Source organism: Ailuropoda melanoleuca, chromosome 2 (assembly GCF_002007445.2).
Source record: "Ailuropoda melanoleuca isolate Jingjing chromosome 2, ASM200744v2, whole genome shotgun sequence".
NCBI classification, from domain to species: Eukaryota; Metazoa; Chordata; class Mammalia; order Carnivora; family Ursidae; genus Ailuropoda; species Ailuropoda melanoleuca.
The window spans coordinates 28,738,766-28,766,461 of record NC_048219.1 but is presented as its reverse complement, the minus strand read 5'-3'; the positions used below and the strand labels follow the sequence as shown (position 1 = coordinate 28,766,461).

At 38.9% G+C, this 27,696-nt stretch overlaps 1 protein-coding gene across 1 annotated transcript in view; it reads left to right on the top strand.

The window, feature by feature from the left end:
* Nucleotides 1–27,696, top strand: part of NDC1 (NDC1 transmembrane nucleoporin) — a 42,670-nt gene that overhangs the window by 4,876 nt on the left and 10,098 nt on the right. The window contains exons 4-16 of the mRNA XM_034652954.1: nucleotides 1,807–1,981; nucleotides 3,525–3,663; nucleotides 7,611–7,719; nucleotides 10,367–10,418; nucleotides 12,916–13,051; nucleotides 13,856–13,948; nucleotides 15,523–15,604; nucleotides 17,708–17,863; nucleotides 19,990–20,235; nucleotides 20,348–20,463; nucleotides 22,774–22,824; nucleotides 24,576–24,639; nucleotides 25,434–25,534. Of these exons, the coding sequence (XP_034508845.1) occupies nucleotides 1,807–1,981; nucleotides 3,525–3,663; nucleotides 7,611–7,719; nucleotides 10,367–10,418; nucleotides 12,916–13,051; nucleotides 13,856–13,948; nucleotides 15,523–15,604; nucleotides 17,708–17,863; nucleotides 19,990–20,235; nucleotides 20,348–20,463; nucleotides 22,774–22,824; nucleotides 24,576–24,639; nucleotides 25,434–25,534 (1,520 nt within the window). The remainder of the gene's footprint in view (nucleotides 1–1,806; nucleotides 1,982–3,524; nucleotides 3,664–7,610; nucleotides 7,720–10,366; nucleotides 10,419–12,915; nucleotides 13,052–13,855; nucleotides 13,949–15,522; nucleotides 15,605–17,707; nucleotides 17,864–19,989; nucleotides 20,236–20,347; nucleotides 20,464–22,773; nucleotides 22,825–24,575; nucleotides 24,640–25,433; nucleotides 25,535–27,696) is intronic.

Below are 27,696 nucleotides of genomic sequence, written 5' to 3'. Positions count from 1 at the left end.
TGTGAGTGTACTTATGCCACAGAACTATATGCCTAAAAATGGTTAAAATGGAAAAAAAAATGGTTAACATGGCAAACTTTACTTATGTGTGTTTTACCACAATAAAAAGATTGAGACCTTTTAATAGTTCACAGCTGCTGTTAAGGCTGTGACTCAGCAGATGTATTATAAAAATAACTCCTTTATAGGGTAGGAGATCAGGACCAGATGATTTCTAAGGTCCTTTTCAAATATAAAAGTCTATAATTCTATAGTTTAAAAAAAACCAACTGTATGTTTTGCCTTGGGAGAATCACCTGCTAGATTCCGGAGCTTTTTCTTTTTCTCAGTTTCTCTTTTTGCTTTTTGTTTTTTTCGATTCTTGTGTCTGTCCTTACAGCACAGTAAGAGGCTGCTTCTGACACTTTGTTTTTGACTGTGACATCATTCCTCTTTTTAGCCCTTCCGGAGTTGCTTCTTTGAGCTGGTATAAAATTTCCAGTCCTCTGGATGTTACAGCACGTACCCTTTTCCTTTGCTTTCCTAATCCCTCACTCCTAGCTGCTGGATCTCTTTTTCTGTTCAAGCCATATACTGATCTCCTCGGCTTATAGCACGTGTTCTTTTACATGGTCCCACGTACCTAGGTCATCTTGATGTAGATGCCACGCTAGGGCTCTCCATCCTGTCATTCTTTAAGTCCGATTAGTCACTTTGGCTCATTCCTCAGCAAGCCTTCTGTGTGCTGTGCATTGTGCGGGGATAAGAGATGAGTGTTATGGTCCCAGTTTTCCCGAGAGGATCACAGTTTATGGGGAGAGAGACACTGTAAACATCAAACATATTCAATTACAATACACTGGATAGTATGGGAATATATAGGAGCACCATTTACCCAGCATGGGAAGCTTTCTGGAGGAGGTGATGCTTAAAGGATGAATTGTATTAAATTGAGGAAGATGATCCAGGGAAAAGGTGTGGCATATAAAAAGAGTTAGAGGCCTGAGAAGCTTTGGTATGTTCAGAGCATTATAAGTTAGTTGCACGCTCAGTAGTTCTCATGGGCATTTCTTGGGGGCAGGGAGAGGTGATAGCAGCCTCTTTCTCAAAGTGTAAAGCACCTAAGCCCTCTCCCTTCACATGAATTTTCCATCTCTCTACAATCTCTTTACTTGGAATATATTCAAAGAAGAATGTGTGTATGGATAGGTCAAGAAACCCTCTACTAGCTGTTTTCAAAGGTCAATATCCCTCCTGCCCACACTCACCTACCCCAGCACCCTTCCAGAAAACTTATTTTGATTATCAGAGAGGTATTAGAAATTCCTATATAAACATTTATTTTGGTACTCAGAGTGTTGTCATTATTTACGTAGTTTGTGGTTTATTTTTCACAATTGGACCATATATTGACCAGTTCAAATGCTGAAGTAAAAATAACTTGTCAGAGGACAAACACTATCTTATAAAAATTATGATTTCTTCTTTTCTGGCACCTAAGAGAACGGCAGGGTAGACACTATGTGAACTATTGGGAAATTTTAATTAAAAAGAACTAAAAAATGTCAATCATGCTGTCCTTAAGTTTCATCTCTCGGAATCTTTGGTTTTTCTTTTTTGTGTGCATCTTTTTGTATTCAGTCTTTTCAAAATCTCTTAACTTCAGATTTTTAACTTAGAATTTTTCTGTACTTTACATTGATTCTGTTCCTTCCTTCCCTTTGGAATATTCATGCAAGTATGAGAGGGAGTAATAGTTCAGGTCCTCTGACTACGTGTGCTGCAGAGTCTAAAGCCTAAAGCTGTGGTAATGTGCTTTGTTCACAGTTGTGCCTTCCATTCCCTGCTCCAGACTGGCACTGATAGGGAAGATCATTCACCCGCAGCAGCTCATGCACTCATTTGTCCATGCTGCAATGGGAATGCTCGTGGCTTGGTGTGCTGCGGTGATAACCAAGGGTCAATACAGTTTTCTTGTGGTTCCCTGCACTGGTACTGAGAGGTAATATTAAATATATTTTTTCTATGGAACCTTGTTTAGTTACTAAGCCAAAGGTGGCCTGCATAGGTAAATAGTTTATGGGCATTCTTTGCTTTCTAGACTTTTATGGAAGGTGCTTGTATACATAACATCAAATGTTTTTGGTATTTATGTTGAATTCAACAGTTTTTTTTTCAACTATTGTCTGGGCAAGGTGCTGTGCTAACTGCTGTTGGATTTAGGAGAGTGATTCATGCATAGACTAGAAGGGCCTTGAGAGTTAAGAACAGGAGGGGAATTAAGCCATGGACACAAACGGATGTAATAGGAGAGAAATAGGAATTTATGTGACATGGGATGTAATAAGAAAGTGAGATGTGCGCATAAAACCTGTGGCAGTTCAGGAAGCAGGAAAGGTCCCTGGCTGCTGGGAGGAGGTGGCATTTAGGTTGGAGTTTAAGGAAGGTTTGTATGGGAAGAATGAAGAAAAAAACTTTAAAATAATTACAACCACTTTCTTTAGTAGAGTACTTTTATAATTTTGAAACTGATACAGTTCTTTTTTGCGGGGGGAGGGAGAGAGTGCATGCGGGGGCAGGGGGGCAAAGGGAGAAGGAGAGAGAGAATCTCAGAGAATCTTAAGCAGAATCTTAGAGATTCTTAAGCAGGCTTCACGCCTGGCATGGAGCCCAATGGGACCTGAACCAAAATCAAGAGTTGGTCGCTTAATTGACTGAGCCACCCAGGTGCCCTATAAACTGATACAGTTCTTGAACACATGACATTGATAAAAATTTCAGGTTGGTATTCTGACTTTAAAAATCAAAAAAGATTACGGTAGTAATCTTAAATTCCCTATTTTCTTTTCTTTTTTTTTTTTAGTTTTTATTTATTTGAGAGAGAGAATGCACACACACACACACGAGCATGAGTGGGGGGATGGGGGCAGAAGGAGAGGGAGAAGTAGACTTCCCGCTGAGCAGGGAGCCCGTCGTGGGGCTCCATCCCAGGAACCTGGGATTATGACCTGAGCCAAAGGCAGATGTTTAACTGACTGAGCCACACAGGCGCCCCCCTACTACTGAATATTTAATTTCCTTTTGTCCCCCCCCCCCCGCCCTTACTATTACATAAGCAGTTTTTTCCTGAATGTGATCAGTTTTCTTTAATGGAAAGGGTTCCCATGAGGGATTGCCCAATTACAAGAGACAACACAGAATCTCAAAATGATGGCATTTCTAGCAGGTCCATAACGTTCAATTCTAGCTCCTCTCAGTCCAGATGCAGTGTTACCCCCCTGTAAGCAGCGTTGCTCACTATCACAGGGGACATTCTTACCCTTATCAGATTTCCAGAGGAAGGGCTAAAGAGTTAACCTTTAGAGAGATCAAATTCTCATGCATCAGGGAAAGGGTTTTGTTAATCTTTTGCCCGTGCTGAACCTGAAAGGAACCATTTTGTTAGGATTTGGAGCATTTCTTAAGTGATTAAGTCAAAGTTTGAGCCTAAAACAGTGAAATGTGTCCCTGACTGTTGATTTACTGACCTAACTTTTTCTCTCCAGTTTAAATAGCCCTGCTGCACAGACCTGCTTAAATGAGTATCACCTTTTTTTTCTACTGGCTGGAGCATTTATGGGCTACAGCTATAGTCTCCTGTATTTTATTAACAACATGAACTATCTGCCATTTCCCATCATACAGGTAAGATAGCGTTTGGGCGTTTTACCTTATGTCAGAATTTGGCAGATTTAAAATTGACTCAATGTATGTTCATATAACTGGCCTGATCTGATTAAATCAAGATTTGGTCAGTAAAATTTAGGACTAAGATCATCAAAATGCCATTTGAGGAGGAGAGATTTGTTTTCATGAGACTTTAGCATATGTGAGAGCTATCACTGCCCTTCCCGCTGCCACTCTGAGAATACTGCTTTGCCCCACTCTTTCCCTCCCTGCTAGGCAATGGCAGTTGCTGTGACCTAGCAGGGCGGGGGGAAGATGATGATGACATTCATGCAGCGTACCTCTGTGCAGCTGCCAGCTTCTTGTTGAGCCTAAGAACTCATGGGCTTGAGGATGTGCAAGTAAGTATAGAATGTCAGTCATTGTCCCAAATCTCTTCTAGAACAAGGCGTGACGTGTATAAATAAATAAAACAATTTTGACTGGTTTGAGTGGGACAGTTCAAACTATCTTTCAGTTAGGTTTGTAAAAATCTAATCTGGTAGAAGCCTTCTGTGCAACTAGAACCACCTCCTAAGGCAGGAGAGAGAAAGATCAGTTGAGATTTCTCCTGTGGCGTCAAGGTTCCCCCCAGGCTGTTCCGACTCTTATTGACTGTGTTCTTATTCACTTCATTCCTGTGCTGTGGTGGGCTGAGGACTGGGCCTTGGAGCAAAACTGTTAGAACCAGCCCCTTCCCGCGACGTGTAAACAAACATGTCATGAGAGTATGAGAGTGTGTAGATTAGGCTTCTCCTGGTTTCACTGAAGTTCCTACATGCCTGTTGCCTCCATGAGAACAGTCTGTTGAAAATCCACCTACTGCAAGGAGGTAGAGCTCACAGAAGAGGAGCTGGCCCTTAGCTCCCTGCAGACCGTGAGTGTATGAAGAAAGAGGCCCAGTTAGATAGCCTTCACGTTTTGAGAAGATGAATTAAAAGCAGAGTATCAGCTTTGCCGCTTTAAAATTTTACGAGGAGGAAAACTCCCAAAATTCTGTGGAGAAATATCCACACTAAATCATATTTGATCCAAATATAATTAAGAACACAGAGAAGAAAAGTGTTAGAGAAAAATGAGATACCCCAAAATACCTTTCTCCTCCTTGGACCTCAGTTGAAAGTGACCATTTGTTTAACATCACAGATATGCAGGAGAGTAAATGTAGGAGCAGTCTAGTAATTGACAGTACTAATAAATTGTTCCTACCATATAATGTCACATTTGTAAAATTTGACTACTAAATTTTTTGGTAATTTCTTTTGATAAAATTTTTGATTTGTTCTTGTATCCCAGAAGTTTCTCTTCTGATGGTAGTATTTAGCTTTGACTTCAGGTTCAACTTTGGCAAAAAGTTAACTTCTAACATTTGGCCATTTGGTATTTGGCCAAAATGTATTTTGGGGGCATCTCTTGTAACCATGAGTGTATAGTGGTATTTGGTCTGCCCATCTGGGTGCTCTCTCCAGGGGGTTGGTTGGATGGGGATGGTTGGAATAGGGGTGTTGTTGGGTGGGTGCAGTGGAGTAAGGGAGGTCAGGATTTTGGCAGGAGCAGTTGAAATGATGAATCTTTGTGCCCAGGATCATAATTCCTCATCTGTCACGTTTGTAACTGTCTTTGTTTGCCCATCTGGGTAGATTTGCCTCCTCAGAAGATTGAGGGGGAAGGAGGACACCATACCTTAGCTTTCTTTGATTAGCCCTGAGAGCCTGGTGTACATTGTATGACTTTCCCTTATGTACTTTAAGTTGCTAAGGAAAAGCAGGATTGATTGTCAGGAAATTGCAAGCTTGATGTGAAATCAGGCTTTTTTCTTTTGAACCTCCATAAGGTGATACGATGGCAATAGCCATTTACTTTTTTTCTTTAACAGGCTAAGCTGACCAGAGAATGTTAGACTTTAAAAAAATTTTTTTTTTTTTTTACAAACAATAACAACCATTATTATTAGCATCATCATCATTATTTTTGTTGCTGCCTGTCAGCTTACTTCCTAAGAGTATAGTAACATTTTGATTAAAAAATATTCAAATACTATAGATAAAATGACAGTTCCCTTTGGCCATTCTGTGGCTAGTCTCAGTCTTTGCCTCAGAGATAATTTTATGTGACCAGTTTTGTGAATATTCTGCTAGACCCTTTTCTGTACATTTACATGTATAGTACCTATAACATTATATATCTTGTGGGGTGGAGCTTCCATAAATAGTTTTACATTGTCCCTATTATTGAGTAACTACTGTTTTCACGTAACTGTGAAAAATTATATCTTTTTAAAAATCTAATTCTAACCAGTTTACCGTTAGCCATTAGTTTTTCTTTAAACTAGCCTATAGTTCTGAAACTAATTCCATTGTCTTTATCAAATTCTTAATGATAGACTGGTAGGGAAAAGCAGAACATTAGCATGGAGCAGAGGTCAAAGAAGTGGATGAACACCAAGACAGGGCTTGGCAAGCTCTAGGCCTACGAGACTGAAAGTATTAAATGAGATAAGATTTATAGAGCCTGGCACGTAGTAAATCCTCAGTAAAGGGTAGTTTCTAGCCAAGTCACAGAAGAAACCCAATAAGGAATTGAAAAACACTTCGGCTGGGGAGTAGTAAGAGGGTATATTACCTGTTTTCTGCGTATCTACTGAAATGCCTACCTGCTTCGGTAGCCTTTTTGGACCCTTGTGAGTAATGGTTGAGGTGAGAGCTTCAGTAGGAATAGCATAGGAACTATATACCCTTTTTATTGGGAGGTCGAGTAAGAAGGTGGTGGCATCCAGTGGCTGCAGGGAATCATGCAATTCCATATCTCGGACTTTGAATACATCCAAATAAAACCGGGATACTTGAAGCTGTGTGGTTAGTGACCAAGTATTCATATGCGCTGCTTTTTGTAAGATATTGCAGGAGTTCACAGACGTGGTATGAAGATACAGCTTTTACCTAGGTACTATAATTATTTGCTGTTCTTTAGCTTCTGAATTTCCTTGAAGAAGGATCAGTTGTAACAGAAGCACAAAAGAAGACCAGAATTTGGGAAATCAATCTTTGCTTCATTACATTTCCTTAGGTTCTTTCCAATAATTTAAAAACATTTTTTCCATTGACATTTTTGGGGAGGGGAGGGGACAAGTAATCTTTATTTCACAAGAAGTGTAGTTTTATCAGGAAAAAAGCATTTCACATTTTTTCTTAATTGCTATTTCTCTCTTACATTGTTAGAATTGACGATACTACTCATTAATGTGCTGTTTGTTTAGCTGGGTCAGCCTTCTTATTGCACAGATAACTGGAGACATGACTTGCTCAGTGCTGCAGAGGGAAGCACTAGAACTCAGGTCTCCTGACTCAGTCTAGTGTCGTCTTCTGCCTCCTATTTCTCTTGCAGATAGCATTTAAAAACAGTTAGTGTAGAGGCAGTGTGTACATTGTATTTAAGATTGAAGTCTCTGAAACTGGCCTGCCTGGATTAAAATGCCAGATTTTCCTTTTGCTAGCTGGGAAGTTGGTTCAGTTGTGCCTCAGTTTTCTCATTAGTAAGATGAGGATAATAATGGAACCTTCTTTATAGGGTTGTGCTTAGAATAATACGTGGTACCTGCTGAGCGGCCAAAGAATGTTAGCTGCTATTGTTCTGATCGTCGTGTTTTTTGTACTTACTCCATCTCCATAGTCCTTAGTATAAGTGTAGATCAGTATTGTTAATTTTGTCATTTCTGTTCTCATTTCAACGAGATGTTGTATAATGTAAATATTAAATATTTTATCATCAGAAATTACTGATTTTTTACCTCTGGAATAAACTTTGTCCTTTTATACAATGATTATGTTCTTTATATGTGGACTGTTTTAGTTACGTGCTTGCTTTAGAATGAAATCGAACCTCCACTTAGATGTGTCATTTTGTTCTGTTTTTCTTTTTTTTCATAGCAATACAAGTTCTTACGCTTCAGGAGATCTCTGCTCTTGTTAGTTAAGCATAGTTGTGTGGAATCGTTGTTCCTGATTAGAAATTTCTGCATCGTCTATTATTTTCTTGGTAAGACTTTCTGCTTTTTGATACAGTGTATATGTTAGCTCATAGCTCAGAAAATGTCAGTTACAAAGTCATTCTTGATTGTATGTTTCTTAATTGTAGGTATGTGATTAGTCCAACTTATTCATTGTTTAGATTGTCATAGAGTATTTAGTTAAGGGACAATATTGTTAAAGAAAATTTGGTATATACGTTCAACCTTAAAAAAAGAAGGAAATTCTGTCATAAGCTACAACATGGATAAACTTTGAGGACATCATACTAAGTGAAATAAGCCACTCGCAAAAAGAAATACTGCATGATTCTACTTATATGAGTTATTATTTGAGTAGCCACACTCTTAGAAACAAAGTAGAATTGTGCTTGCCAGGGGCTGTGTGGGGAGGGGAAAGAGGGAATTGTTGCTTGGTGGGTAGAGAGTTTCAGTTTGTAAGATGAAGTTGAGGAGCTCTGCTGCACAAGGTGCATGTAGTGTACGCACACTAAATGGTTATGATGGTGTATTTCGTTATGTGGTTTTTACCACAATAAAAAAAATTTTTTTAAAAGAAGAAAATATCTTATATCACTTTATAAATAACGTTCGCCTTTTTATAATTTTTTGTAACTTGGTGCTAATATACTAGAAATACCCTGCTGCTGAGGGAACCTTATAGAATTTTTTAACATGAACTTTAAGTACAAAAATATTTGTACTTATTTAATATGAGTAGTTCAAGTTGAACAGAAAACATTTATTTAGTATGATGAGCAGTTCAAGTTGAATGGAAAACATTAATCTCAATAGCAACACATAATAATATAAACAAAATTCAGCATCCTAAAATACTGTTTTCAGACTGTAGCTCAGATATCTGCAAGTAGAGAGTTCCTATGAAAACTTTTGTAAGCCAAAATGGCACGAAGTGAAGAAGCAATTAGCATTAATTTATATGGAAAGATTTTTGAGCATCCCCAAACCCCCAAAATAACCTCTCTTAGGCCTTTCTGATACCTTAGGGTACATGTTACTAACAGATGTACAAGACAAACGGAGATAAAGCACAAATGCTCACAGACACGGTTAACGCTGAGATGCTGAGTGTGTTTTCAGGGTTAGGAGCTTGGCTGCCCCCCTCTCACTGTTCAGGATGCCCTGCTTCTGTGCAGTAACAGCTCTGGCTTGGTGCAAAACACGTGCTGAATGCTGTTTTTGCTTTTGTGCCTTATGCATAAATTTGGATTTCTTTCAGTTAGTGAAAACAGGTGCTAGCGTAGGCCTTTTATAAAAGTGAAGTAACATAACACAAACTTTGGAAAAGCAGGGATACCTATATAACTTTCTTTTTCTTTTTATTTTATATTTATTTTTTAAAGATTTTATTTATTTATTGGACAGAGAGAGACACAGCGAGAGAGGGAGCACCCGCAGGGGGAGTGAGAGAGGGAGAAGCAGGCTTCCCGCTGAGCAGGGAGCCCGATGCAGGACTCGATTCCAGGACCCTGGGATCATGACCTGAGCCGAAGGCTGACGCTTAATGACTGAGCCGCCCCGGCGCCCCGCTATATAACTTTCTGATCCTACTTTTTTCTATGGAATAATTTTACAGAATTGTTCTCGCTGGACATAGGCCATTCTGTTGTCTATTTCATTCACTTGTAGTTTATATAACCTGTCTTTCTACATAGCTATTATAATTGTCATTCTAATATTAACACTTTATTGTTTTTTTTATTAACCTACTTCTGTGACCCTGAATGTTCCCCTACAGTTGTACATTTGGGCTGACAGAGCAGTAATGTCAACATTTCCATGGTCAGCTGTATCTTCTATAATCCCATTTATGTTCCATTCAGATTTTATTTCAAGTGTGACCACTTTTCATTTCTTTGTTGCAGTTTGATCTTTTTGGCCAGTTTCCTCTTTCAATTATTCATTTTTGTAAAGTGTTGTGTGGGCTTTTCAGGGAGACAAGGAGGCAGCACAATTACATGTTTTGTTGTCTGTGCCTGGACTGAGTAACAGAGGTCAGTGACCAATCACCAATAGAGTTAGAAAGAAGGAATGTGATTAGTCACAAGTTGTGGAGTGTATCCATTATCTACGCACTGATTTGTGTACTGAAAAGTTAGAAGTACTATATTCAGTTGTTCACAGTAAATATACCATGGTAACTGAAATTTTAATTGTGGTGTTGGGGGACTGTTGTGATTTAACTAAACCACCATTGAAATATGACTGAAATAAGTATATAATTTGACCTGTGCAAAGCAAGGACTTCCTGTATTTAGAAATTATTCTCTTTTCCTGCCCATTCCTTTTTTTTTTTTTTTTAAGATTTATTTATTTATTTTAAAGTGGAGGTGGTAGGGGGCAGAGGAGGAGAGAGAATCTCAAGCAGACCCCCACTGAGCAGGGAGCCCCATGCAGGGCTTGATCTCACAACCCTGGGCTGAGATCATAACCTGGGCTGAAATCAAGAGTCAGATGCTTAACTGATGGAGCCACCTCGGTACCCCTCCTGCCCATTCCTAATCAAATAATCTAGCATTCTGACTGAGGTCTTGGTGTCTACTTGGTCATCTCATCAACCTCATATTACAAAGCATGGTTAAGATTTGCTTTATTAACTTTTTATGTTCATAGCATGGTATTTTTTTCCCCTCTCAGGCCATATTCCCAAAGCTTGGATTAGCACTGCGATGGACCTTCAGATAGATGAGTAAGTAATGAAAAGTCGGATTTTTAATGCTGCTAGTTTTCATCCATTTGAGGTGTTTGCCACTTTCCAGATGTGTTGTTCAGATTTAGCCTTTAAATTTTTTAAAAATTGTATTCATTTTGGAATATACCTAGTTCAGATAATTTAAAATTCCAATGCCATATAATAGGGCGTACAGTTAAAAAGAATCCTTTTGCTCCAGCCTCTAGTCATCCTGTTCCTCTCCCTGGAAGTCAGCAATGATAATTTTTTTTTTGTTAGATATAGCTTTTATATTATAGAAAAGTGGGCTTCTTGGGGCACCTGGGTAGCTCAGTTTTTAAGCGTCTGCCTTCGGCTCAGGCCGTGATCCCAGAGTCCTGGGGTCGAGCCCTACATCGGGCTCCTCCGCTGGGAGCCTGCTTCTTCCTCTCCCACTCCCCCTGCTTGTGTTCCCTCTCTCTCTGGCTGTCTCTCTGTCAAATAAATAAATACAATCTTGGAAGGAAGGAAGGAAGAAAAGAAAAGAAAAAAAGAGGACTTCTTGTGTTGCTTGGATATACCTCTCTTTTGTTTTTCTCCCCAGTCAACATTCTGTGCTATGTTGTAGTAGGCAAGCACAGTGCTATGGTATTATTGTAATTTTGCCTCCAAGGAAGACAAAATTGAGCAGGGTCATGGGACCAGTTGAAGGTCATGAAGTGGCAATCAAGCATCAGCACTAGGGTGTATCGCTCTAGTTATTCTCAATGTACTTGCACATAGTTAAAGCTTTAACCTTTACTTGGCAAATAAATGTAAATTTCTCTATTAGTATTTGTTCTTTTAATTATTGGCTATTCTACTGTGAGATATTTTTGTGTGTCATAAATGGATTTAACTAATAACCGTTTTTCGGGAGTGAGGATGTTGATATTTTTGGGTGCTTAAGATATGGTTTCTACATTGTGGATTTCAATTTCTAACTTTTAAAAGTTCCTAGGTAAAATTTAGTTTTGTCTTCTGCTTAATTACTAGATATGAAATTCAATGCATGGGTCATTTATTATGTTGGCCTGAATTTTACGTTGGGTCAAATGGAAAAAGAAAAATAATAATGATATTTGATTGTAATTTAACATAGTACTTTTTTCTTTCTTTCACTTAAAATATATTTTGTTTGTATGGCAGTGCCTAATATACTGTCCTCAATATATGGTGGGCCCTCAATAAATATTTACTTAAAATCTGAAAATAACTTCATTCTCCTCAGGAAATGTTAAGCACTGTGCTGGACACTCCTAACAAGGTTCCAAATCTTAAGTCTTGCAATAGCCATAAGAGGTAGAGATTATGCCACCATTATATGGATGAGGAAGTTGAGGTGGGTTAGGTCAAGTACTTAACATAATCACAACACTGATAAACAACAGAGCCAGAGGTTCTAATCCTGTTTTTAAAATTGCTAGTTGTGTGATTGTAGGACTATGATGACTTTGCCAGTTGATCTATTCAAGGTTTTGGTAAAATAGTGTTCACTTTATTTAGCTTTCTTTTCTTTTCTTTTTTTTTTTTTTTAAGATTTTATTTATTTGGGGGCGCCTGGGTGGCACAGTGGTTAAGCGTCTGCCTTCAGCTCAGGGCGTGATCCTGGTGTTATGGGATCGAGCCCCACATCAGGCTCTTCTGCAATGAGCCTGCTTCTTCCTCTCCCACTCCCCCTGCTTGTGTTCCCTCTCTCGCTGGCTGTCTCTATCTCTGTCGAATAAATAAATAAAATCTTTAAAAAAAAAAAAGATTTTATTTATTTGAGAGAGACAGACAAAAAGAAGAGTCTGTGCGTGGTGTGGGGAGGGGCAGAGTAAGAGGGACAAGTGGACTCCCCGCTGAGCACAGAGCCCCATGGGGCTGATCCCAGGACCCCGAGATCATGACCTGAGCTGAAGTCAGACGTTCAACAGACTGAGCTACCCAGGCACCCCTTCTTTTAGCTTTCTAAAAGTTTCTTAAATTATTTTAAAAGTAAATATTGTGATTTTTCAATAGTGCCGTGTGCTCTTAACTATTGTGGAACTGTTTTTAGGGTGTACAGATAGAGCCGAAATCTGTCCCAGGAGAGGTGCTAGTCTTGTTGAATGGTTATGTATCAAACTACAAAGCAACAATAGTAAAATTTTACCCAGCCTCTAAGGGTTGGTTTATAAGCTTGACTCATTCTTCCTCCATAGTAAATGACAGTGAAGATTTGGAACACAAGAAACTGAGCACAATTTAGGTCTGTTCTTCCTTTAAGGCTCCCTTATGTAGTTCATAAGAAGGTATTAGGGAGAGAATTTTATGGGGTACAAAAGGAAAAGAGTTTATATCACTCTTTATTTAGAATTAAGAATATTATTTAGAATTTTTTTAGAATATTATTATTTAGAAATTATTATTTAGAAATAAGATTTATTTGTTTTCCATTATGAGGCCCCAAGTCTGTTAAATGCTTAAATTGTATTTTCCCCATAGGATTAAACAGTAATTTCTGCTTTCATAGGCAGTTTCGCAGGCCTCTTGACACTGTGCGTGGCCTCTTGAATCTCTCGTTACTCTACCATGTCTGGCTATGTGGTGTCTTTCTTCTGATGACTTGGTATATCTCATGGATACTCTTCAAAATCTTTGCCACAGAGGTTAGTATTGAGTTTTTTATTAATGCTTTTGTGTTTTGGAGTATACAGATTTATTTATGGCAGAGCACGGAGCAGTATGCTCTTGTGCCCAGAGCCGTTTTGAGTAAGTTGGGTTTCTGTCTCTTTTCTGAGAACGTCATTAGGGATGTGTCATTGGTAACCATAATTTACTTTGTGTGTGTCTGTGTGTGTCTGTGTCTATAAGGAACAGTGTTAATGTTCTTAATTTTTGGAAACTAAACTGAGTGAACTGCTAGTAGAACTTACTTACTCTGCTTTATCTGTACTGTAATTCTCTTCTGAAGATTTCCGTTTCTCTATTGAGCACATATTAAATGCCTGAATTTTAAATTAGCTGTATGTGCTATTGATAGAACTACTATTAAAATATTTAATATAAGACAATAAAGTATTTGTTCTTTGAGAGAAAGTTTTAAATTTTGTATTGAAGTGATTTTAAACGAATGGGAATTACATTGTATTTTACATCCAAGTGTTTGTCTTAGAAAATGACTGTGTTTCATTTTACCATCTCTGTAGGTTTGTATCCTTCAGCGGCTTCAGAGAATATTTGTTTCTGTTATTGGAAGCCAGGGATCTAATAAAATTGGGAGAGTAACATTTTAGAAAGTAGTGTTTGGATATATTAAATTTTAATGCAACCTATTATTAAAACACTGAAGATATTAATTTAGTTGTATTGTCTCCTATTGTAATAAATTACAATTAATGTTAACTTACTGAATGTAATAAAGTCAAGAAAATAATCATTTCAGGGTCTTTATATTTGATTACATTTGATAGGCTCATCTGTTCCCTGTTCAGCCACCATTTTCAGAAGAGTCAGATGAATGCCTCCCGAAGGTTTTAAACAGCAATCCTCCCCTCATCATAAAGGTACCTGAACTGTGCATTTTGTGTCTTTACACAGTTATCTCTAACTTGTCTTATGGAATGGACTTAATATTTAGTGTATTTAGATATATTTTTTGAGGGCCTGGAATATTCTAGTACCAGTATTGTGAAAAATCAACTACATGCTACATTGAATGTTGCTTACTTTCTCAATTTTCATTCCAAGTGACTAAAATACAAGGATATATTTGATATATTTCAGTGTCTGTGTATAAGCTAATCTGTACAAGCTAAACTATATTTAGGATAGATATAAAAGTATTTCCAAGTATGAAATACCATGATATGCAACCGTGTGCATTAGCTTTTCACAAGCTCCTCATAGTAGCAAAACAAAATACTGTTTTTTGTTTGTTTGTTTTTTTAATCATTGAGTCAAGGTGTATTTTTACACATGTAGTGTTGTTGGCTGTTATGATCAATGGTAGTGCTTTGTAGGTCTACACATACAGTGAACTCTCTTAAAGTAGAAATAATGATAATGATCCTAAAATCAGTTTTAATCAAAAAGTTTAAAGAAGGTGTAGTAAGTGTACAAATGAAACTAAATGAGAAGAACTTGTTTTGATTTAAATGGCATTTTGAAAATTTAAAGTTGATCTGCAATATGTGTGATTCTGTGAAGGGATCATAGTGTTTGAAAAAGAATTTGAAGAAAATGGAACCCAGAGTTTGGAATGTAATCTCTAGGAAAGTTGTAAACTAGTAAGAAGATGAACCACTGAGGTTCTGATTACCTTTAAACATCAGTTATGATGAATTTATTAGACAAACAAAAATGTCAGGTACTCGTTGGGTTATTTAACAAATCTGTATTCACTCAGTAGGCGTCAGTCACTGCTAGTTGCTTAAGGCATAATAATGCATTAGATGTAGCACAGCCTCATGGAAAAGGCAGATACACAAAATAGTGAAAATGTACTGTGGTAAGTGCAGTGGGAACCACTTATTCCGCTTGGAACCAAAACAAGAAAGCTTCACAGAAGTGATGGTTTCTTGAATGATGAGGGAAGGGGTTTGCCAGGAAACAAAACGAAGATTTTCAGTAAAAAAGTACCACATATGTTGTGTGTCTGCTGTGTGCCAGGCACTGCCTTTGGATGTGGTAGCAACTCATGCTGTCCCTGCCTCACAGTTTAGTGGGTGGAACCAGATGAAACAAGTAAACAGGCAATTACAATAAATTATGTTAAGTGCTACAGTTGAGAGCTGTGTGAGTATATGTTTGTGTGGGGAACGCCTGGGAAGTTCCAGGGGGAAGTGATGTTTTCAGTTTCCCACCATAGAAGTGGGGAAAGACACAGAGATCTACAGCTGGAGCCTCTAGTAGGTGGGGCAGCCTAGAGAGGGTAGAGGCAAGGAAGCCTCTAGTAGGTGGGGCTTAGAGGGTAGAGGCAAGGAAGTTCTGGGAGTCTAGAAAGTGGAAAAGTATTTCCTTCATGAAAAATTTCCACTAATTTCCCCTTACATATATAATGCTGGGCCCAATTCATAAATAAGATATTATATAGAAGTTAAAAAAATTAAATAATGTGTACTTTTTTTTTCCCTTTTAGTATTTGGCCTTGCAGGACCTGATGTTGCTTTCTCAGTATTCTCCTTCACGAAGACAAGAAGTTTTTAGCCTTAGCCAACCAGGTATTGTTAAAAGTAACAGATAGAGGCATGTGTGTACAGAAAATGTTCCACTTAAAATTTTTGGGGAGAGAGATGTGTTTAATACAATATCACACAGCTGTGAGTCCATTAAATGAAGTATTGATTTAAATCTTACGCAAGTAAGTGTTTCCATTGCTGTGGTTAGAAGTTATGTTTCCAGAAAAGTATTTTTAAACCCTTATATATTATCTTCTTCAGCATCCTCATTCCCTTAACCTGAAGAAATTATGAGGTAGGTTGACAGTTTCAGAGCAGAAGAGTACAGTTTAAGAAGCCTCAAAGTTTTAATGCTACAGAAGGTCTTGAAAACCAGGTGGTCTAATCCCTAGATGGGGGATCTAAGTCTCAGAGAGATTAAGTGGCTTACATAAAGTTAATGTCAGAGATGAAATAAGAAATTCTGTCATTTGACTCCCAAGTACAGAGTTCCCTCCTGCCATGCTACTTTGCCTCCCTTTAAAAAAAAGTAAAAGAGTACTAGATTTGATGGTGACCCAAGGATGGTCTTGGCAACTCGGAAACACTTCTCCATTGTTACTTGTTACAAACTCGTTGTTACAACTATGCCAGTGCTCTGCCTTGTTCCTGGACGGAAAGCATCTCAGCCCAGGCACCAATGGAGAACAGGGAACCTAGATAGCTTTTCATCTCTGTAATCGGCTTTTCATTATTTTGCTATACTTGCCAATTCCCACATTATGAAAGAAACCTTCTATAGTTAAATGTTACATGGAAATGAAATTCAGTTACATAAAAGTATAAATGACTGGAACCACACTCTCCTTTTAGTAGCATGAAAATCCAGAGCTGATGCTGTGGAAAATTAACTAGCAAGTCTTTTCTATCAGACTTAGGTTCACCAAGGAATTCTCTGTGCGTTAAGTATTTTCACCAGATACTCCAGTAAACTGTATCAGGGTGACGTGTTCTCTGCCAGAGAACTTACATTCTAGGGCACAATATTAAAATTTAACTCAACCATCGCATAGTTCCTTAGCGGTCCTGAGTTAATAGCAGTACAAAACATTCTTGGACCTACTGATGGAATATTTTGTTTGCTTGCAGGTTAAGTTGTATTCCTCTTGAGCTGTAAATGGGAGCAGTGTTTAGGGAGGAATCTAAGTGAAGAGAGAAGGATTATTTGGCACCTAGGCTGGGGAAACCAGTTTTCAGTGGACTCCGCTATTCTCAACGTAGAAAGATTGATTGGTTGGTTGATTTTTACATGGCAGCTATAGGCGATAAAGCTCTTAGAAAATGAAAAGATAATGATAAGGGAATTTTTACAAGATTGTGGATCACAGTAGTTTAGGTTAATAAAGAATGTAAATTCTCTACATATGAAGTATGATTGTTATCAAATACTGTGTTATTCCTACAGATAAAATAACAAATAGGAACTATTATAAATGAAAACGTAAGGAAGCATAGTGGGCCAGACACAGCAGTTTATAGGTCACTGGGGGTCATGGGTTGCATCTCATTAGACATGCTCGTATTCGTTGTCTTAGTCTTTGGTCTGTTCAGCAGTGCTAAGGAAGTAGCCCTGCTCTTTCTCACTCAACTCGTGCTCTGGTGTTTGGCTTTATTTTAGCAGCCAATGTAAGAGGTTTTTTATTTTGTTTTGTTCTGTTTTATGCTAAAATAGCAAGCTTTTGCTTGTAGACTTTTGGAAAATTATTTTGTCCAAATATTTATTGAACTCCTGCTGTGTATTAGATGACGGGAATATAAATGGTGGCTTAGCCAAGGAAAGTGGGCCTTGGTGCAAAGTGTCATGTAGCATTTTTTTTTTTTTAAGATTTTATTTATTTATGACAGAGAGAGTACACGCGCATGAGTGGCGGGATTTGGGGGGGAGGCAGAGCTCAGAGAAGCAGACTCCCCGCTGAGCAGAGAGCCCGACGCAGGGCTCCATCCCAGGACCCTAAGATCATGACCCAAGCCGAGGGTAGATGCCTAACCGGCTGAAGCACCCAGGTGCCCCTGTCACGTAGCATTTCTTAGTGAGTTTTCTCCTCACTTTGAGAAGGTGACTGTAAGATTATGTACATTTTAAAAGCTGGTATTTGGACCTCCTAGGTGGACATCCCCACAATTGGACAGCCATTTCAAGGGAGTGTTTGAATCTTTTAAATGATATGACTCAGAAACTGGTTCTCTACCAAGAAGCTGCTGCTACGAATGGGAGAATGGTGTCCTCATACTCCATGGAACCCAAGAAATCGAATTCTCCAGGTAATTCCTATATTACTGCGAGAGGGCAAAGTATGTATGTTTTGTTTCCTAAGAAAGATGACAGTAGTTAATCTAAGGATATTTATACGTGAGTGTGAGGGATGTATTTTTAGGGAAAATTGATCTAGTACATGGGATGATGTACTGAACCAAGAAAAAGGCCTGGGTATCATTATAGATTGAAGAAATTAAGTCTGCTGTGCCGGTGGTGTTAGAGAGGCTAACAAACTGGCTCGTCCAGTCGAAGGCTTCAGCTTCCTCAAGTGCAGAGCCAGGTGAAGCTTTACAGACCCTACCGGGTGCTGTCTCGTTGCAGTGTCCCAGAGACAGTTGCTGGACTGTCCCAGAGGAGAGCACCTGCGGTGGCTGAGTGATTTCCCCACGGGGGCATCATGTTCATTGTTTTAAGATAGCTTAATAGAATATTTGAGAGATGGAACCTGAGAGGAAGAAGTACAGTGGAGGGACTGAGGCCATTTGTCCAAATTCATTAAGTAAAAGAGGCCTAGGAATGTAATACTGATGAAAGGTCTTAACATCCACATGCCTTTTGAAGATAGGCCTTGAATGAAACAAGCAAAACTGGCCAGGTGATGACTGTGGTAGACCGGAGAGCGCTGGCTTCCCTTGGAGGGGAGGCTGTGAGTTAGCTTCAGTCCGTTGTTCTCCTGTGGGAATTTGGACCTGGTGTTCTGTGCCGCACCACCCTCCCCAACCCCTGGTTAAATGAAGCCTGAAAGCTAAAAATATTGTGGGTGAAATTTTCCACTTTTTAAATGTTGGCAATGAACCTTGATATTTTTTAAAAAATCCCTACATGGGTCACAGCAGGCATCATTACTCCGGAGGGGCCATGGACCAAAAACAAAGAGATTACAAATGAAAAATGAGTTAGGTAAGGCCGTGAATGTCAGATTGTAAAAGATTCTAGAGTGTTTCAGTTGTTCTCAACATTCGGATTAGCATTTATTTTATTCAACAAATATTTATTGAATACTTACTATATACCAAGCAGTGTGCTAGAAGCCAGAGAATCAAAGATGAAAAAACACCCGTGGAACTGACTTCTGGTGGGAGGCACACAAATAAAGACAAAACAATGTAACTGCTAAAAGGAAGTCTGTCACAAACGAGTCCGAATGGGTAGGATGATGGTTGATAATGGAAGGAGGCCTTGTATGTAGAGATAGGAGTTTGCATCTTGTAGGCAGAGGGCACCATTAGAGGATTTAAAATAGGCTAGTTATATCACATTAGCATGTTAGATCATTGTAACCCTGGGTTGGCAGTGGAGGGGAGCCATGGGTCTGACCAAACAGGAATTATTCATTACTTTAAGTTGCTTTCACATCCCATTGCTCAGTCAAAATTTGTTTCTAGTTTAGCAAAACTTAAAAAACCTCAGTCTTAATTTTAAATTGATTCTTCAAATATTTCCAAAGTTTGGCACTTTAAATGTTTGATGTTTTATGGAAGTTTTATTACGAAGATAGAATCCTCATGCAATTTATTTGTCTTTGTGCCTTGTACTAAAGTGGCTGGAAAAATATTCCTTTGTTTTTATGCAACAGAATCTATAAATTGGTGATTATAAGATAGTTGTCAAAGAAGGTGTTTACAGATCACATTTGTAGATGATCCTGGGCAAATTCATCTCTGGTGTGACTTTTGTTAACTTGAAAAAATTCTGTAGAAAATGGATAAATGTACACTCTTTATTGGTACATTTTCACAGTACAGGTTTGTTTTAGTCAAGTAACAGCTGCAGTAGGAACTTGCCGTAACCCTGGGCATACTCCAGTGCAGTAATTGAAGTTGTTGCCGTTTGAAAGTAAAATATAAATTGATAGGTTCGTACTATACAGCTTAGATTGGGAGAAACTGACCTTGAAGGTGAAGATACTCTCTGGGGGCGGGGAGAAAACAAGAGAGGCTGCACAGTCTGACGGGAGAGGATGTAAAACGCTCCACGAGCGGTCACTGAGCTGCAGTAGTAAAAGCTGGGTGTTGAGAGTGTAAACCCAAAGGAAATGAGCTCCCGAGCCTTGGGTAAATGCATGAAACCAAAACTGAAATGTGCAGTTTGTTCAGGTTGCCCCATCAGCACTGGATCTGTTCTCTTACAGAAGAAACTACTTTTCAGACCCCGAAATCTAGCCACATGGCTCGGCCCTCAGTGCCACCGCTAGTTAAGACGTCACTGTTTTCCTCCAAATTATCTACACCTGATGTTGCAAGTCCTCTCGGAAGCCCATTTGGCTCTAGTGTCGTGAATCGGATGGCTGGAATTTTTGATGTAAATACCTGCTATGGGTCCCCTCAAAGTTCTCAGCTAATAAGAAGAGGGCCAAGATTGTGGACTTCTGCTCCGGGTAAGGGGACTGCTTTCTAAAATTTGAAGTGTCATAGTTACAGAGACTCAGATATCCTAAGTTTTCACCTTCTTGGTTTTTTGTTTTGTTTTGTTTTTGTTTTTTCATTTAGATCAGCAGATGACTGAATTTTCTAATCCTTCTCCATCTACCTCTGTTAGTGCTGAGAGTAAGACAGCGAGACAGCCCAGTATGATTTACTCATGGATTCAGAATAAACGTGAACAGGTAGGACGATAGCGGTTATAGGATTTATATTTGCATGTATCATTGAGAGCATCAGGGATGTCACATGAGGAAGCCATCAGGGATAAATAAGACTTTTTTAATTGATGCTTCACGTATTAAGTTGACTCATATGAAATGGCCACTATCTGACTAGTTTTAAGCTATGTAAATTGCAATTTTGTATGACTTCACCTAATGAGACACCTTTGATCTGTGAATTCTTTCATTTAAGAAATATTTACTGAGTTCTTTATATATGCAGAATGTGGTTTTAGGCACTGGGAAAACAGTAAACAAAAGCCCCTGACCGTTTGTTTACATTCCAGTGAAGGGAAATAGATGAATAAGCAATTGTATTAAACTTTATGTCTTTCAATATAAAAAAATTCTATTAATTTTAAGACTGTGTTGTGTACCATTAAGAAAAAAAGTTGCCAGTTAAACCATGACATGCTGTTGATTATAAGATGCATCGCAATATGTTATATTCAGAATATGAACAACATGTGTTTTAAAAAGGAAGAAATTTGATGTCTGAAGTTCTGTGTAGAAAAACAGAGCAGTTAAGAGAGGTCTCATGGGTAAGGCGACACTTGAGAGACCGGAAGGGAAGACAGGGAACAGCAAAATGCAAAGGTCTTCGGGTAGGAGCTTGCTTGTTTTGGGCGAGGGGTAGCATGGACACTAGTAGGTGGTGGGGAAGTCAGAGAGGTAGCAGGCGCTCAGAGCTCATCAGGCGCATTAGCCATTGTGAAGACTGACATTGCCTCTGAGTGAGACGGAAAGCCACAGGATGGTTTTGTCCGTGAGAATGACGTGATGTAACCTTACATTTTGAAAGTGCTGCTTTAGCTGTCGTGTTGCGATAAGATTCTCAGAGGGCAGGAGTAGAAGCAGAGAGACAGTTGTGAAGCTGTTGAGGTAATCTAGTGGGAGACAATGGTATCTGTGACCAGAGTGGTTGTGGTGGAGACTGTAAGAGGTGCTCAAGGTCTGGATATATTTTGAAAGCAGGTGTAATAGGATTTGCTTATGGTCTGGTTGTGGTGTAAAAGAGTCAAAGTTGACTTTCAAGTTTTTGGCCTGAGGATCTTTTGAAATAATGTAGTTGCAATTAGCTGATGATTCTGGAAGACAAGATTTGATAGAGGTGAGGTAGGGAAATCATGAATTTGGTTTATGTCCATTTTGAAGATACTTATTAGACAATCAATTGAAAATACCGAGTAAGAACTGAGACATAGATCCAGAGCGTAGGGAAAGGTTCTGGGCAAGAAATGGAAATTTGTAAGTCATCAGAATACAGACCGTTAAAGCTGTGAGACTCCATGAAAACTTTTTGGGGTTGGATACAGAAGAAGAGAGATGCAAGAATGGGACCCTCCAGTGACTACAGGTCTGGGAGATGAGGAATGGCAGAGGGGACCAAGTAACTGTGGGTGAGAAGAGAACCGAGAAGAGAAGTGAGTGATGCCACATGCTGCTGATAGGTAGCCTGAGAGCTGCACTAGGATGAACTGTTATGCTAGGGATGTGGAGGTCACTGAGTCCTTGAGGAGCTTCTGGGTGGAGCAGATGGGATGAATGCCGATTGGATGGGGCCAGGAGAGATTGGGGAAGGAATCCGAGGCCACAAGGAAATCTGGATCTTTCAAGGAGTTTTGCTATAAGGGGTGCAGAGAAATGGGGTAATTAACAGCTGGAGGGAATTGAGGGGTCAAGGACGGGTTTTATTTTTTAAGATGGGAGGAATGACAACATCTTTGCTGATGGAATGATTGATGAATAGAGAGGGACTGTAGGCATTTCACAAACTTTGAGATCCCATTTGCCCTATATGCCGTAAGTACCGCCATATCATGAATTCACTTTCAAGTCAGTTGGGGTATGTAGCTTTCAGCTTAATACTAAGAAAATTGTTTCCCATGTAAATGTCAACTAGTAGAGAACCATTTCATGTCTTAAGATTTCTTTTGTTTGTTCTGTTTTTTGTTTGTTTTGTTGTAGAGAATTGAGTAAGAAAATATCACCAGAACCACTTTGAATTCCTTTTATTATAGGGCTCTAATTTGGGGGTTAGACATGTATACATGGGAATGCAGTTTAGGGTTAGATGGCCCATCTTGGTTATCCAATTTATAGTACAAAGGTATTTACTTTTTGGTTTACTGCAAATATTGTTCTTTCCCTGTAAGATGTGAAGTGTTTCATTTAATTTAGTGTCAGAAAGAACCTCGGAATGTGTTAACATTATATTTGAATAGAATTGAAAAGTCTAAATGTGTTCATTCTTCCATTTCTCCAATTCAGGTTAAGAATTTCTTATCAAAACGGGTGCTGATAATGTATTTTTTCAGTAAGGTAAGAATATATAGTTAGAGCATTGGGAATGGGGAAAGAGGAAATGAAATAAGAAACGAAGTACCAGATTGGATTTGACTTCTAAATATTTAGCTTGGTCCTAAGAAGCCAGAGAGCTTTGTAGAGTGCTTCACTAAACCTCCGTGTGAGTAAGAGCTGCCCTAGACACCCAGCTCATCTCATTGACTTCCTAGGGCTTGACTCCACTTGGCCTCCTGGGTCTCCTGGCTGCAGGCAGCTTTGTGCTGATAGGAAACCCCTTCCTGCAAAATGGTCAAATCCATGGCAGTCCTTCATGGCTCATTGTCTTGCTACAATCTTTGTGGCCAGTCTGGTGTTCAGAAGAAAGATGGCTGGATTAGGTTGCAGATGTTAAGCTTGTGTGGGATAAAAAATTGTAATTCAGGCCACAAACTAAATGACTTTCCAACTTGTGTGTCAGCTGCTCCAGCTGTCATAGGAGAGTAACTCCGAACTGCAGAAGCTAATGAATCCTTCCTTTTTCACCCACTACAGCTGTTGTATGTTAATCCTTTGATGAGCAAATCTTTGCCCATATGTAGGGGAAAGAATTTTTGTTTTGTTTTATTTTAATCTAACTTCTTTCGTTCTGAAGATATTACAGTATTAGCTAACATTGTACTCCAAGTGAAAAGCCTGCACTGGCATGCATCATTCGTTTTTATTCTGTGGGGAGAGAGATCTGAGTAAGAGTAACTCTGATAGAACATAGGTACACAGAACAAAGAATCATTTCAAGGGCTTGAAACTATTTTTTCACTTTGGTGGCAGGGAAGATCCACCTTCTTAGTAATGACTTTTACCAAAAAGAATCTACCCCAGGCTCTCCATTAGAGCTTTGGGACAACTGTCAGCCCCCTGAGGAAAGGTGTCTTGTCTTCCATGAAGAGAAGGAGGGGTTGTCCAAAGTTTTACTTCAGAGGCTGAGAAGAGAACTCACCCTTGTGTCTTCTGTACACCATGTTCTTTCCTCTTAAGTTCCCTCATTTGATTCTAACAGCATTCCTGTGAGATGTCTCTCTGTCCTCATTTTACAGATAAGGAAACCTGAGGCTCAGAGGGGTCAAGTAACTAGCCTGAGGGCACATAGCCAGTAAGTGGCAGAGCAGATGCTGAACAAGATCTGCTTTTTCCATGGAAGTGAACGGCTGCCTTTGATGCTAGTTTTGCAAGTGGATCTATTTTATGATAAGGAGTTGTAGACACTGCTGTTTGGTGTTGAGAAATGTAACACGCGGATGTACTTAATAGGCTTCGTTGGGTACATCACCAAGTCAGCATTTGTTTAAGTGGGCCTGCTCCCTACTCTTCGACCTTGCTGTATCAAAGAAGGTTGGATGGTGTTTCTTTGGAGTGGGGCTAAAGGTAGACAATTGAAGAGAGGTAATATGTATTTAGGCAGTACTGAGGTTTAAAAAAAAAAAAGAAGCACTGTAACCATTCTCTTAGAGGATGTCTATACTAATATGAGGTGGGTTGAGAGTGTGTAACTCTTATTTTAAATGAGACACTGAGACACATAGAGATTTAGAGATTGGGCAAGGATCACACAATCAGTTGGTGGCAGAATGCTTTATTGCAGTTAAGACATATTGTATAAGAATTTCAGATTTTAATTCTTGACAGGCAGCTGTGAATTTTTTATTGTTATAGGCTACTTAGTTGATTAGATGAAATAACAGAGTTAATGCCCAGAGGAACTTACTTAAATGTTTCTGTTGTATTTGTAGCACCCAGAGGCCTCTATTCAGGCTGTTTTTTCAGATGCCCAAATGCATATTTGGGCATTGGAAGGTAAGCAATCGCAGTGAACTACAACTCTAATTTTAATTATCAATTCAATACTGAAGTATCTCCCAAAAAAAAAACCAAAAAACTGAAGTGTATCCATGAAAGGTCAGTTCTGGACTTTGACCTCAATCTTTGAATTTTTAGATACATTTTTATATCCTTGTTTTGTATAGATCATTTTTCTTAGATATTTAAGTGTACTTTAATTTGGGCAGAAATTAATCCTTGTATATAAGTGGAGAAACTGAGCCTGGGATTCTTGCCTTTTTCTACTTCAAAAAACTGCAACTAATAGATTGTTTTCCTCTGTCAACTTACAGTGACATAACATTTTTAACATTTTGATGTATTTAACTTAGCTCGAATATGAAAGCTTAGTTGTTAAAGAACTGTTGTTTTTTTTTATCTCCTAGATCCTGCCTTCTCAGTGTTTAGAATGATACTTCCTCAGAGAGCCCTTTCCTGACCCTCTATAAAAAGTGTCCTCACAGCTGTCACTCTGTTCCCTTATTCTGCTGTTTTTCTTCCTACCACTCATCACTACCAAACACAATATTATTTAAAAACTTTCTTTCCTGCTAGTATGCAGACTGTCATCTTATTCGTGACCCCATGTAGTTGAGTACCTTTTCAGTGCCTATTCCAGTCTTTCGCCCATTTTTCTATTGCACCACCCCCTTCCTCTATTTTAAGTTCTTTATATATTCAGGATATTAATCATTACCCAGTAGGTGTATTGCAAATAGATTTGCCTAATTTGGATTTCCTTTTAATTTTTTTTTTCTTTTCCTTTTGAGGTCTGTCTCATTTAGTAGCAGCATCATTTACCGAAGATAGATTTGGAGTTGTCCAGACTACACTACCAGCTATTCTTAATACCTTGTTGACGCTGCAAGAGGTAGGCAGTATTTGAGTTTGGGAGAGGTGGTGTCTTTCCCTCCCTCCCAGGTTTTTCGTTTGTTTCTTATAGATCACATTTATTGAGTGACAAAGCATATGTTAGAAGTTAAATATGGTGCTGTTCTCACCCTTGGGAAATTACAGTCTAAGAGAGATCAGGAAGAGAAACTTCTGATTACTTTGTAAATAATAATTTTATAGAAACAAAATGGAAGTTACTAAACCTCTGGTATTAATCAGATTATTTAAGCTATTAGGATTCTGTTCAGTGATATAAATTTGGATCCTTACACAATTTGTAGCTACTAAAAGTGACCTGTAGTTAAATTATCCATGCAGATAAATGTTACCTATTGGCCAGAGGCTCAAGAAGATAGAGCTGAGGCTGGTGGACCCCTGCTCCCAGACTGGGTGCACAGTTTTTAAAGTAGCAGGTCTTTTTAGTCCTAGATGTAAAGACAGAAAAATAAAACCTCTTTCTTGCCTTTGAATAGGCTGCCTTTGAATGTTGGGTGCCTCATCACTGTAACTTCAAGTCAGATGAGAGATAGGAATGCTGGGTGCCAGAAGCATCTCGAGGTGGGAGCGGGGCTGCGCAGTAGGTTTTCCGGAGGAATGGTGTTGAAGTCGGTTTAAAGGAGGACAGTTGGTGCATCTTTGGGTCTTGGGAAGCAGCGTAAGATTGAAAAGAAAACATGCTTTGCCATTCCTTTCTTCAACTCTCAATTTATTTTACCTCTTAGAAAGTCTTACACATCAAAACCAGTGATTTTTGTTTTTTCCCCTTTGAATTCTTCCTGTGCTCACTTTCTCATGTATGTTTTTTAAGATGTGTGTACACGTGAATGGTTTTATTATTTGTACTCTTATCCCAGCGGCCTTTCTCTAAAGAGGAAACCCATCGCCTAATAGTCTCCGTGCCTAGCCACATAGTGGGTATCCCAGGATTTGGGCATATATAGCATAGTTTGTTTTTCATCATGCTGGCAGTGTAGTTTACAATAAATAAGAACAGGACAGTACTTTGTAGTCTACGGAGCGACTTCTCGTGTTTTATTTTTTCAACTGGGAAGACTTACTTTTAAATTCTCTAAATACCAGATTCTGGGGTTTTTAATTTTATGAAACTTTTTAAATTCAAGTATAATTAACATACTCTGTCATTAGTTTAAGGTTTACAATATAACGATCCAAAAGTTCTATACATTGCTCAGTGCTTATACAGTTCGTATACTCTTCATTCCCTTCGTCTATTTCACCTATTTCCCCACCAACCTCCCCTCTGGCAACCAGCAGTTTGTTCTCCATAGTTAAGAGTCTGGGTTTTTTGTTTGTCTCTTTGGGTTTTTTTTGTTTCTTTTTTTTTTTAAGATTTTACTTATTTGTTAGAAAATGAGAGAGAGCATGAGCAGGGGGAGGGGCAAAGGCTCAGAGAGAAGCAGACTCCCCACGGAGCAGGGAGCTTGATGCAGGACTTGATCCCAGCACCTGAGCTGAAGGCAGATGCTTAACCAACTGAGCCCCCCAGGCACCCCTTTTTTGTTTTGTTTCTCAGATCTAACCTTATTCCTGTCAGAATGGCTAAAATCAAAAACACAAGAAGTAGTAAGTGTTAGCAAGGATGTGGAGAAAAAGGAACCCTCGTGCACTGTTGGTGTAATGAAAACTGGTACAGCTGCTCTGGAAAACTGTATGGAGGTTCCTCAAAACATTAAAAATAGAATTACCATATGACCCAGTAATTCCACTACTGGGTTTCACTCAAAGAAAATGAAAACACTAATTTGAAAAGATATATGCACCCCTATGTTTATTGTAGCATTGTTTACGACAGCCAGAATATGGAAGCAACCCAAGTGTCCATCCATAGATGAACGGATAAAGAAGATGGGGGAACACGCATGCACACACACACACTGGAATATCACTCAGCCATAAAAAGAATGAGATCTTGTCATTTGCAACAACATGGATAGACCTAGAGAGTATAATCCTAAGTGAAATGTTAGAGAAAGACAACCGCCATACAATTTCATTCATATCGTTATTTTTTTTGATCCTCATAAATATTTGTGAAGGAAGTAGGATGCAGGTATTTTAGGCCTATTTTACAGATGAGGGAGGCTTGGGAGTGTGGTGACTTACCTCAGGTCTCACACG